We start from the raw sequence: 13,303 nt of genomic DNA, 5'->3' as shown, positions 1-13,303 counted from the left end.
ACATTGTTTACACGTTGTATACACATTGTTTACACGTTGTATACACATTGTTTACACATTGTTTACACATTGTTTACACGTTGTATACACATTGTTTACACGTTGTATACACATTGTTTACACATTGTTTACACGTTCAGGAGTGTGCCTTTAAATGTTCAGATAACAACCGTGTGAGTCAGCAAGTCTCGCTCATACAGTTCTACCTCCTTCTCGCACTGAGTAAGATTAGGCGAGATTGCGTTGAACCAATCAAAGACCAGTGATTACACAATGCAGGTGCTCAGCTTGGTCTAAATTGTGCCTTGGGTCTATTCATTGCGAACTTGACTGACTGACTATTAGGGTTTAACGTCCTCTTAGACCAACTGGTCTATATTGGGACAGGTATTGGTAATACGTTGAAAATATGGTGAAGATAAAAATGATCACAATAATAATAATAATAATAATAATAATAATAATATGGTGTGATACTTTGATTCGAACAAGCCCGCTGTGGCTGTCTTCTTCGACACACCAGCCTTGGGTTTGTCTCGTCAAAGTATCGAAATACGATCATGATAATCGGAGACGAGAGATGATGCATGCGTGTCTTCGTGTTTTCCAAGCCCTGAGACTTTCGCTGTGAACGTGGGATCTTTTTCGTGCGCATGTGTGCACACGGGGGTGTTCGGACACCGAAGAGAGTCTGCACAAAGTTGACTCCAAGAAATAAATCTCTCGCCGAACGTGGGGATCGAACCCACGCTGATAGCGACCAACTGGCTACAAAGCCAGCGCGCTACCAACTGAGCTACGTCCCCGCCCATTGCGAACTTAACTCTTATTAAGCTAGAAGGGGTCTAATTCGATAGGTAAAGGGGCACAGTAAGTGCATTCCCTGGAGGCGTTCTTCCTGATACAGGTATCATCAGGTGAATATGGAGGGGGGGGAGGGGGGGGAGGCGTGGAGGCAAGACACCAAGGCGGTGCTAAAGAGACAAGGCAACAGCACAGGACAGAGGAAGTAAGAACAGCCCAGAGAAAAGTGCGATGGAGACACGTCGTCAATGGCCTGTGCTTTGCTAGGGGCAAGGGGCCTGAGCACAACAGTAGCGAATTCGACCCTTTCTACCTTTAGGAGACAGTTTTCGGGAAATGCGAGAGAAAAAAAGATACACCCAGAGTTGACACCTGACATATATACAGCGAAAACTTCAGCTAGACCTCGGTACATCTAGTCCCTAACTTGAATGGACCAAGATCCGTGAGACGGGAAGCATCATCATCCTAGACCTCGGTTCTAGGCGAATTGTTTTCGTCTCCAGTGTGAGTATATTGTCCATATCTCAGCTAGAAGCCTGTCGGTAAGTTTTGTTTCAGTGTGCGTCCTTAAGTGTGTGATGAAACTTGCACACAGCTAACACATTGATATCGTACGTTATGCTTCAGCCATGCACCGAACGAATGTACAGACACACAAGCTTTCGTAGTTGTGGCGTTGCCGGCTTCAAACAATAACAGGACGCTCCCACGAGGCACGGGTGACGGACAATATAAGATGTTTGGTGGCTTGTTGACAGACCAGATTTGTTGTTGGTCCGAGCGGAGCATATCGTCTTCTGTTACATCTTTACCGACCAAGGCCGAAGGCATCCCGAGAACCGACAAAAAATGATGGTCCAACAACAAGCCACCAAACATCGTTTTTGTCATCATCTTGGAAGAGCAAAAGTACGCACAATACGATGTCCAACTGAGAAGTACCGGGCCCGACCAGGAAGGAATTGACTTAGACGTTCAAAACTTGGCATTATTTAAGAAAGGTTCTTATGAAGACTTTATGCCAAACAATACGTATTTTCACCGGTTAGTTTGTGTGCCTTGGTTTCTCATTAAGTACCATACCCTACTGTTTACCCCGCCATGGAGAAAACTAACAAAGAGCAATGATCCAATATTTGCAAAGAAAAATATGTAGCCCACTGGAAATTCATAATGACATGACGTAAGTGTTTGGCAGGGATCCCCCTTCATACAACACTGTAACAAGAAGAGCAAACGCTCGATCGAGTCACTTTCGCAGTTCTGAATATTATATGAGGCATCAGATGGACAGGAAGAAATTGCTATTCACAACACATTTGAGTCACGTTCACATAAAATTTGAGCCCGGTCACTTTTATAGTTTCCGAGAAAAGCCCAACGTTAAGTTGTGTGTTGCCGAACAGAAAAGGCTAGTTATCTCCCTTGTTTTTCTGATAACGTTCGTAAAAGGCTACAGATGTAAATACTTTGATGTAAAGAATAATCCTACAAAGTTTCAATCACATCCGATGAACTTTGTCAAAGATATAAAATGTCTAATTTTTCCTTTGACGCTGACCTGTGACCTTGAAAAAGGTCAAAGGTCAACGAAACCATCGTTAAAGTGTAGAGGTCATTGGAGGTCACGACTAAACAAAATATGAGCCCGATCGCTTTGATAGTTTCCGAGAAAAGTCCAACGTTAAGGTGGTGTCTACGGCCGGCCGGACAGACTAACACTGACCGATTACATAGAGTCACTTTTTCTCAAGTGACTCAAAAAGGTGGTCAGCTGAATTCAGGCTTGGAAGGAAAACCATTTTGGATGACAATTAAACGGTGTGGAAGACCACCAATGGTAACAACTCAAGAAACCGTTGATGATGTATGCGCACTAAATATGTATTATCCCCGAGTACGCTAGTACTAGGGCTCAGCAGACTTTAATTGTCTGTGTGTGTGTGTGTGTGTGTGTGTGTCTGTCTCGACTTAACAGCTTATTGCTGGGAAACTACTGGGCGCAGTTCGTTCAAAAGTTGATACACTAACTTGATAATAGGTCCGATTGATCGTATTAAAACTTCATAATGTTACCTGGGACCTAAATGCGAAATAAACCACAAAAAACGACTTGGCGGTGGGAGGAATTCGCGGAGCCACAGCCAGCCAGGCAGTCTGATAGAACAGCCGAACGCGTCACACAGTGACGAGAAATATAGCGTCATAAAAAGATTACGTCACGGTCGAAAGTCTTTGACGTCAATTAATGCATCATCCCTGTAGTCTTTTTCTCTCGTGCGGTGTGTGTGTGTGTTCATTCTGTGCACATGTGTTAGTGTTACTAAGTGTTACTGTTTGTGTGTGTGTGTGTGTGTGTTTGTGTGTGTGTGTCTGTGTGTGCGCGTGCATGAGTCTGTACTCGTGTGTGTGTGTGTGTGTGTGTGTGTGTGTGTGTGTGTGTGTGTAAGAAAGAGATTGAGAGAGAGAGAGAGAGGGAGTGAGGGAGAGAGAGGGAGAGAGAGAGAGAGAGGGAGTGAGGGAGAGAGAGTGTGTGTGTGTGAATGTGTGTGCATTTTCACTGTGATCAAATAAAAGAGAAAGGCCAGTCACCACGCACATCCTCGCATGCAATGTATTTATATAGCAAAGGGAATGCCTGTAATTCACACAGAGCAATCACTTGGTCTTAAACGTGCACAAGACAAAAACTTTCATACTGGGGGAGCGAGCCAGTCTGAAGAGTACTCGGGTCCAGCGCGAGCGTTTTTTATCAAAAGTGCCATTTCAGATACTGTTCATTCAAAATGTTAGTTCGTCTTGCTTATTTTTCGTCAGTGCAGGAGTTATAACATCAGTTGCTAGAGCAACGATTGTCTTTTTGTCGCAGATTACTTTCTTTTCTTTATTCGGTGTTTAACGTCGTTTTCAACCATTCAAGGTTATAGGGGAAGGGCTCCTAATATGGACCGGCTCCTAATATGGACCACCACCAACTAACGGCGCTAGAGCGCTCAAAAAAGTTTTATTCGCTGTATTCACCCTCTTTGGATAACTTGCACATGTCAAAACAGTTGCAGAAACACAAATCTCAAAACCGTTAGGCTTTTTCTCTTTTTTCACTTTTGGCAGCGTTCACTCTAAATTTGCCGCCTAAAACGGACTCGTTTCTGTCTACAGCCAAAGCTTTTATCAAACAGAAATGGCTATATATGACAGCTAAAACCGTATTTGTTACATTTTAGCAGTGATGACCCCGAGTTTCTACTGCAAACAAAAAATAATAGCAAAATCTCAAAGTATGTGCGAGTCCCCTAATATGGACCACCTTCAACAAATCGAAGAAAATAAAAGCTAAAGGCTATTTTCATTAATTCATTAAGAAGCTTGCTGGTAATAACCTATAACTAGCCCTCGAGATTAAAAAAAACAAGAAGAGCAAACGCTCGATCGAGTCACTTTCGCAGTTCTGAATATTATATGAGGCATCAGATGGACAGGAAGAAATTGCTATTCACAACACAATACAGATGTAAATAATTTGATGTAAAGAATAATCCTATAAAGTTTGAATCAAATCCGATGAATAGTTTCAGAGATATGATATTTCAATTTTTTTCCTTCAAGACATACCTGTGACCTTGAAAAAGGTCAAAGGTCACCAAAGCAGACGTCAAAGTGTAGAGGTCACTGGGAGTCACGTTCACATAAAATTTGAGCCCGGTCACTTTTATAGTTTCCGAGAAAAGCCCAACGTTAAGTTGTGTGTTGCCGAACAGAAAAGGCTAGTTATCTCCCTTGTTTTTCTGATAACGTTCGTAAAAGGCTACAGATGTAAATACTTTGATGTAAAGAATAATCCTACAAAGTTTCAATCACATCCGATGAACTTTGTCAAAGATATAAAATGTCTAATTTTTCCTTTGACGCTGACCTGTGACCTTGAAAAAGGTCAAAGGTCAACGAAACCATCGTTAAAGTGTAGAGGTCATTGGAGGTCACGACTAAACAAAATATGAGCCGGATCGCTTTGATAGTTTCAATAAAGTCCAACGTTAAGGTGGTGTCTACGGACGGCCGGCCGGCCGGACGGCCGGCCGGACAGACTAACACTGACCGATTACATAGAGTCACTTTTTCTCAAGTGACTCAAAAATGCAACGAAAAGTCTTAAAACCGTATTTGTTACATTTTAGCAGTGTTGACCCCGAGTTTCTACTGCAAACAAAAAATAATAACAAAATCTCAAAGTATGTGCGAGTCCCCTAATATGGACCACCTTCAACAAATCGAAGAAAATAAAAGCTAAAGGCTATTTTCATTAATTCATTAAGAAGCTTGCTGGTAATAACCTATAACTAGCCCTCGAGATTAAAAAAAACAAGAAGAGCAAACGCTCGATCGAGTCACTTTCGCAGTTCTGAATATTATATGAGGCATCAGATGGACAGGAAGAAATTGCTATTCACAACACAATACAGATGTAAATAATTTGATGTAAAGAATAATCCTATAAAGTTTGAATCAAATCCGATGAATAGTTTCAGAGATATGATATTTCAATTTTTTTCCTTCAAGACATACCTGTGACCTTGAAAAAGGTCAAAGGTCACCAAAGCAGACGTCAAAGTGTAGAGGTCACTGGGAGTCACGTTCACATAAAATTTGAGCCCGGTCACTTTTATAGTTTCCGAGAAAAGCCCAACGTTAAGTTGTGTGTTGCCGAACAGAAAAGGCTAGTTATCTCCCTTGTTTTTCTGATAACGTTCGTAAAAGGCTACAGATGTAAATACTTTGATGTAAAGAATAATCCTACAAAGTTTCAATCACATCCGATGAACTTTGTCAAAGATATAAAATGTCTAATTTTTCCTTTGACGCTGACCTGTGACCTTGAAAAAGGTCAAAGGTCAACGAAACCATCGTTAAAGTGTAGAGGTCATTGGAGGTCACGACTAAACAAAATATGAGCCGGATCGCTTTGATAGTTTCCGAGAAAAGTCCAACGTTAAGGTGGTGTCTACGGACGGCCGGCCGGCCGGATGGCCGGCCGGACAGACTAACACTGACCGATTACATAGAGTCACTTTTTCTCAAGTGACTCAAAAATGCAACGAAAAGTCTTAAAACCGTATTTGTTACATTTTAGCAGTGATGACCCCGAGTTTCTACTGCAAACAAAAAATAATAGCAAAATCTCAAAGTATGTGCGAGTCCCCTAATATGGACCACCTTCAACAAATCGAAGAAAATAAAAGCTAAAGGCTATTTTCATTAATTCATTAAGAAGCTTGCTGGTAATAACCTATAACTAGCCCTCGAGATTAAAAAAAACAAGAAGAGCAAACGCTCGATCGAGTCACTTTCGCAGTTCTGAATATTATATGAGGCATCAGATGGACAGGAAGAAATTGCTATTCACAACACAATACAGATGTAAATAATTTGATGTAAAGAATAATCCTATAAAGTTTGAATCAAATCCGATGAATAGTTTCAGAGATATGATATTTCAATTTTTTTCCTTCAAGACATACCTGTGACCTTGAAAAAGGTCAAAGGTCACCAAAGCAGACGTCAAAGTGTAGAGGTCACTGGGAGTCACGTTCACATAAAATTTGAGCCCGGTCACTTTTATAGTTTCCGAGAAAAGCCCAACGTTAAGTTGTGTGTTGCCGAACAGAAAAGGCTAGTTATCTCCCTTGTTTTTCTGATAACGTTCGTAAAAGGCTACAGATGTAAATACTTTGATGTAAAGAATAATCCTACAAAGTTTCAATCACATCCGATGAACTTTGTCAAAGATATAAAATGTCTAATTTTTCCTTTGACGCTGACCTGTGACCTTGAAAAAGGTCAAAGGTCAACGAAACCATCGTTAAAGTGTAGAGGTCATTGGAGGTCACGACTAAACAAAATATGAGCCGGATCGCTTTGATAGTTTCAATAAAGTCCAACGTTAAGGTGGTGTCTACGGACGGCCGGCCGGCCGGCCGGCTGGACAGACTAACACTGACCGATTACATAGAGTCACTTTTTCTCAAGTGACTCAAAAATGCAACGAAAAGTCTTAAAACCGTATTTGTTACATTTTAGCAGTGATGACCCCGAGTTTCTACTGCAAACAAAAAATAATAGCAAAATCTCAAAGTATGTGCGAGTCCCCTAATATGGACCACCTTCAACAAATCGAAGAAAATAAAAGCTAAAGGCTATTTTCATTAATTCATTAAGAAGCTTGCTGGTAATAACCTATAACTAGCCCTCGAGATTAAAAAACAAGAAGGGCAAACGCTCGATCGAGTCACTTTCGCAGTTCTGAATATTATATGAGGCATCAGATGGACAGGAAGAAATTGCTATTCACAACACAATACAGATGTAAATAATTTGATGTAAAGAATAATCCTATAAAGTTTGAATCAAATCCGATGAATAGTTTCAGAGATATGATATTTCAATTTTTTTCCTTCAAGACATACCTGTGACCTTGAAAAAGGTCAAAGGTCACCAAAGCAGACGTCAAAGTGTAGAGGTCACTGGGAGTCACGTTCACATAAAATTTGAGCCCGGTCACTTTTATAGTTTCCGAGAAAAGCCCAACGTTAAGTTGTGTGTTGCCGAACAGAAAAGGCTAGTTATCTCCCTTGTTTTTCTGATAACGTTCGTAAAAGGCTACAGATGTAAATACTTTGATGTAAAGAATAATCCTACAAAGTTTCAATCACATCCGATGAACTTTGTCAAAGATATAAAATGTCTAATTTTTCCTTTGACGCTGACCTGTGACCTTGAAAAAGGTCAAAGGTCAACGAAACCATCGTTAAAGTGTAGAGGTCATTGGAGGTCACGACTAAACAAAATATGAGCCGGATCGCTTTGATAGTTTCCGAGAAAAGTCCAACGTTAAGGTGGTGTCTACGGACGGCCGGCCGGCCGGATGGCCGGCCGGACAGACTAACACTGACCGATTACATAGAGTCACTTTTTCTCAAGTGACTCAAAAATGCAACGAAAAGTCTTAAAACCGTATTTGTTACATTTTAGCAGTGATGACCCCGAGTTTCTACTGCAAACAAAAAATAATAGCAAAATCTCAAAGTATGTGCGAGTCCCCTAATATGGACCACCTTCAACAAATCGAAGAAAATAAAAGCTAAAGGCTATTTTCATTAATTCATTAAGAAGCTTGCTGGTAATAACCTATAACTAGCCCTCGAGATTAAAAAACAAGAAGAGCAAACGCTCGATCGAGTCACTTTCGCAGTTCTGAATATTATATGAGGCATCAGATGGACAGGAAGAAATTGCTATTCACAACACAATACAGATGTAAATAATTTGATGTAAAGAATAATCCTATAAAGTTTGAATCAAATCCGATGAATAGTTTCAGAGATATGATATTTCAATTTTTTTCCTTCAAGACATACCTGTGACCTTGAAAAAGGTCAAAGGTCACCAAAGCAGACGTCAAAGTGTAGAGGTCACTGGGAGTCACGTTCACATAAAATTTGAGCCCGGTCACTTTTATAGTTTCCGAGAAAAGCCCAACGTTAAGTTGTGTGTTGCCGAACAGAAAAGGCTAGTTATCTCCCTTGTTTTTCTGATAACGTTCGTAAAAGGCTACAGATGTAAATACTTTGATGTAAAGAATAATCCTACAAAGTTTCAATCACATCCGATGAACTTTGTCAAAGATATAAAATGTCTAATTTTTCCTTTGACGCTGACCTGTGACCTTGAAAAAGGTCAAAGGTCAACGAAACCATCGTTAAAGTGTAGAGGTCATTGGAGGTCACGACTAAACAAAATATGAGCCGGATCGCTTTGATAGTTTCCGAGAAAAGTCCAACGTTAAGGTGGTGTCTACGGACGGCCGGCCGGCCGGACGGCCGGCCGGACAGACTAACACTGACCGATTACATAGAGTCACTTTTTCTCAAGTGACTCAAAAATGCAACAAAAAGTCTTCTTTTCGTGGAAGTTGATAATTTCACTTATTTTCACTCTGCTTTTGATAAGCTTCTTTAGTTTCCTGGTGTGCTTCAAATAATGCTCTCATCAACCCGAAACAGATAAATCTAGAGCATATTTTAATTAGACTGACTTGTACACTAATTTGTATCATGTTATTTTGAAATATTGGGGGCTTTTTACAGTGATTCGTGAAGGTCGCTTCACTGGTCCATATTAGGCGCCCAGGCTCCAAATATGGACCCTTTGTGATGTTTTCTGTATTTAATTTTTGCTGAATGTTTATCAAAGCTATTTTACTCTAATTAGGCCTAACGGTTCACCTAAGAAAGAAGACTACCAAACACAAAATGAAACTTCTTTGCACGAAAACAAGCTAGTTATCAGCGATAAACAAAAAGTGGTCCATATTAGGGGCCCTTCCCCTATCGCGACGGAGGGAAGGGGGGAGATGGGATAGAGCCACTTGTCAATTGTTTCTTGTTCACAAAAGCACTAATCAAAAATTTGCTCCAGGGGCTTGCAACTAGTACAATATATTACCTTGCTGGGAGAATGCAAGTTTCCAGTACAAAGGACTTAATTAACATACTGCTTGACTAAAATCTTTGCAAACATTGACTATATTCTATACAAGAAACACTTAACAAGGGTAAAAGGAGAAACAGAATCCGTTAGTCGCCTAGCTCTTACGACATGCTGGGGAGCATCGGGTAAATTCTTTCTTGTCCCAACCAATATGGGACTCCCCCTAACCCGCGGGGGGCTCGCAGATTACAATATAAAAAATCAAAAGCTCTCACAGACTGATACCCTCACATACCTTTAGTGTTGCCAGCCAAACGAAACTTTATGCGGGTTGTCGGTAATTAATATTTCCCGTGGTCACGTTCCAAGAGAGAACAGGCAAAAGTGTTCGATATTTGGGGATCTTGGACCAATAAGCTAATCTTGGGACAGGCTGAGGTAACAGACTGACGATACTCTGGGCCTGATACGTATTTCGACTAGAACAAGCTCAATGCAGTATATTGTCTTCTTGGAATCGCCGGCATTTAGGCCTATCTCACCGCAAGTATGGCGAGGCAATGATGATGATGAACTCTGGATTGAACCCACGCCGCATAGCGACGAACTGGTTTTAAAGCCACTGCACTATCGACTGACTCAGTGAGCAAAATTGCCACTTGAAGTGCTGCGGCCGCAAGCCGCCGTATGTACAGTAGTACCTGTGATGAAAGGACACCATTTAATTAGGACTTGTCAAAAGTGTCCCTACATTGCAGGTGGCCTGCTATGACAGGTATATTTCGGTAGAGATAATAGAAAAAGGTACAACAGAATGTGTCTTTTTAATGGAGGTGTCCTCTTATTGGAGGGGCCACACATCGCAGGTGGCTCTGTATGTACCCCGCCTCACTGAGCCTTTACGTGTTGTATATTTTTATCTTTTTTGTACCAGGTCCAAGAATAAGTAGCGGCCGATAGCCCACCATGGGAGTGAACGAAAGCAAAATCTACAACGACACAGGAGATACAGTGTGCATCACGACCTACAACTACTCAGACACTGCGTATTGGATATATCGCGACGCACGCCAGGTACCTGACAATGGTACTCCTATCACTGTGGACGGTCTGGCTGGCGGGAAGGCCATTAAAGTGGCTGTCATCTACAACAAGTTTGTCGACGGTGAACAGTTCGTCTGCGACCTCTTCAGCGTCGAGGATGGATGCTCTCTAACGATTAAGGTAAGGGTGAGGCCAAAGAACCAACCAGTCGGTTACGGAGATAGGAGGCTCGGCGGTAAACCGACAACTCGCATCAGTTGCGGCGCAGACTCCTCGGCCATTTAACTAAGATATAGACGCTGTGTTGTTACACTATACAAAATACCAAACTTGTAACGGTTTATGGGGTGATTTAAGATTTTGTCCACCCATATTTCTTGAAGGTATAGTGGAGTTTGCAAGGACACCTTACCACCGACTTTTGGTAGACTTGTGAATAACTCACGTCAGTAAGTACAAAGTCACTTCAAAATTGTTGCAATGTGACCAGTTTTAGTGGGTGGACATGTCCAACCTTGTTCTCCCATATGAGACCAACGATTGTACTCAATGAAGAGAGCACATCACTGAATTATACTCTATGAATTATTGCGACATTTTTTGCACCTCATCTAAAAGTAATACATATCCGTGTCATTTCGTTTAAAAACGTGTGTGTGTGTGTGTGTGTGTGTGTGTGTGCGTGTGTGTATGCGTGTGTGGGAAAATGTGAGTGTGTTTGTTAGTGTGTCTGTGTGAGTGTTCGGGGGGGGGGGGGGGGGGGGTGAAAGTCCATGTCCACTCTTACAGAGATGGGGTCCTTCCATATAATGACTGTTTGGGTTCAATGAGTAATTTATATGGAATGACATTACGGAAAAATTCAGGTCAAAAGTGGCACATTGACAGCGACACATGTTCTCAAATCTTTCTTTTCACTTCCATGTTCCAGGGTCTGACGAAAGGAGCTGGAGTGACTGCATACAGTGGAAGAGGGGTGGAACGGTTGGCGAACGGCATGGTGATTTCTCTGAACGGAGATCTTGGAAAAACTTTTGGCAACCTGCTGGACATGGCACTCACTGCGGGCTTGAGCAAAATCATCCCGGCAATTGACTTACTTGACTTATTCCTGTAGACTCCCTGTGGAGCATAGGGCCGCAATCCCGGCAATTAAATCATCCAAATAATGTGTTTACAGTACCCGATCCGCCTTCTTTCACTTTTTTTCACACATCTTACAATTTCCTTTGCCTTAAAGGTAGAGTACGAAAGGCGCCTTTTTCTGAAAAGTTTTCCAGCAATTTAAATCTTAAGGAGTCCACGGGACAGTAACTGTGCATTCATTTTGACACACGTGCAATGAAGAGCTCAAAAATGCTCCGTAACTTTGCTGATCAATTGAATCAATATTGATCAGGGATCGGCTTCTTATGGCAAACACTTCTGCGTTAGATTCATCGTCATATTTTTCAGCGACACCATTCCAACCTTCAAGACGAACGGTAATAGCTCTTGGAGCGATTTGTGACCGGGTGATAGGGGTGGGACCGTGTAAATAGGAGGGGGGGGGGGGGGGGGAGGGTTTAAAGCGACATGTGTCCATTTTCAGAGAAACCATTTGATTTTGTCGTGGAAACTATGACAAGGATGTTCACCTGTTTACTTTTGAAGAAGTGTACGACCTATTTGGGTAACGTTATTTGCAACCAGAAAAAATTGCAGCTCAAAATGTACGCTTGTCTGGTACAGAATGATCTAGACACAAAGTTTCTGTGTGTGTGTGTTTTCCCTGAAATGACAATCATTATTTCTGAAGTTTGATTTTGTTTTCTTTAAGGTTATGCTGAAGAGTGTTTTTCAAGTTTTGGAGATACAAATACTTTAAAGATTATAATTTTGACCTCTAATGTGTGGTTGACTGGTTCATTCTTTTAGTTTTATCTTTTTTCTAGTCTGAAACGGAAATCTGAATAAAATTGACTAGTCATCAATAACTTTGTATTATTCTAGTCGTATTAAACAGAGAAAGAGAGAGATTTTTCCCTTTTTGGTGCTGATTGCTGTTTGAAATGTTCATTGTTTAAATTGTTTTCTCAGTTTTTAAAGAAATACAAAAAGTCTCAAATTTGTTTGTCACAGATTCACAGAAAAAGAGAGAGAAAGGTGTGTGACTGTGTGTGTGTGTGTGTGTGAGTGTGTGTGTGTGTATGTATGTGTGTATGTGTGTGTGTGTGTGTGCGAGCGCGCGCAAATACCAAGTCAAAACTCAACATTTAAAACAACACCTTGATAGTTTTAAAAAAAATCAATTACAGCTGTGCATTCATGAAGGCTATTTTTTTATGTAGTATTAATTAATACCGCACCGCAGAAAAAAACCTCCTTAACATTTGGATTGGGAGTGAAAAAACTTCATGTTTTTTTAGGTTGGGAAACACTGATATAACAGAAGTATTCATTTGGAGAACAAAAATTGGTATAAAAATGCATAACTCGTTACTAAAACAGTGTATGCATTTACAGGTGTATCATGCAAAATTTCAAATTATATTTTGAAAAGTAAAATAATTAGGATAGTAAAAATGAAAGAAAATGTTGATTTTTGGAGTTCGTAAATTTAGAAGTTGACAGTTTTAGGTACATGTATTTACACATCCATTTTGATCATACACATATCTCTGGAATTCGCTGTTCTGGACAAAAACGGTAAATGGCACAGCTTCAATGTTATATGTATGAATGTGAATCAACTGATCACATTCAAGTCATACATGAACAAACATGATTTGTCACAAAACTCTGGATGTAACCTTTAAAGTAGACGAGGCATTGTCTACTTTTGGTTTCGATACCAACTTTTCTCACGCTGCTTTTTGGAAAGCTGAGGCCAGCAATATCGTGACAGATTGATTCTGTACGCCATGACTGTCCTGAACCTTCAATATCTAATCCTATAACATTAAACTTTCTACAAATAGGGCTCTCC

The 13,303-nt window shown here is 40.8% G+C and overlaps 1 protein-coding gene across 2 annotated transcripts; it reads left to right on the top strand.

Annotated features, from left to right (window-relative positions):
- The first annotated feature begins 1,023 nt into the window (after positions 1-1,023).
- On the top strand, positions 1,024-12,442 carry LOC138974181 (uncharacterized). Of its 2 annotated transcripts, none has more exons than XM_070346888.1 (3): positions 1,024-1,311; positions 10,226-10,515; positions 11,267-12,442. In XM_070346888.1, exons 2-3 carry the CDS (start codon positions 10,258-10,260, stop codon positions 11,450-11,452), a joined length of 444 nt encoding a protein of 147 aa, XP_070202989.1. In that variant the 5' UTR covers positions 1,024-1,311; positions 10,226-10,257; the 3' UTR covers positions 11,453-12,442. The 2 variants fall into 2 exon arrangements, with proteins under 2 accessions (XP_070202989.1, XP_070202990.1); XM_070346889.1 differs by having other exon boundaries at positions 1,217-1,349.
- The last annotated feature ends 861 nt before the right edge of the window (positions 12,443-13,303 follow it).

The sequence above is a fragment of the Littorina saxatilis genome, linkage group LG8, assembly GCF_037325665.1.
Source record: "Littorina saxatilis isolate snail1 linkage group LG8, US_GU_Lsax_2.0, whole genome shotgun sequence".
In the NCBI taxonomy this organism is placed as follows: domain Eukaryota; kingdom Metazoa; phylum Mollusca; class Gastropoda; order Littorinimorpha; family Littorinidae; genus Littorina; species Littorina saxatilis.
This window is presented reverse-complemented; position numbering and strand designations above follow the sequence as displayed.

Coding starts and splice junctions, on each gene's coding strand:
- LOC138974181 (XM_070346888.1), top strand. CDS start 10,258: ATGGGAGTGAACGAAAGCAAAATCTACAACGACACAGGAGATACAGTG. Junction 10,516..11,266: donor GATGCTCTCTAACGATTAAG/GTAAGGGTGAGG, acceptor TCCATGTTCCAG/GGTCTGACGAAAGGAGCTGG.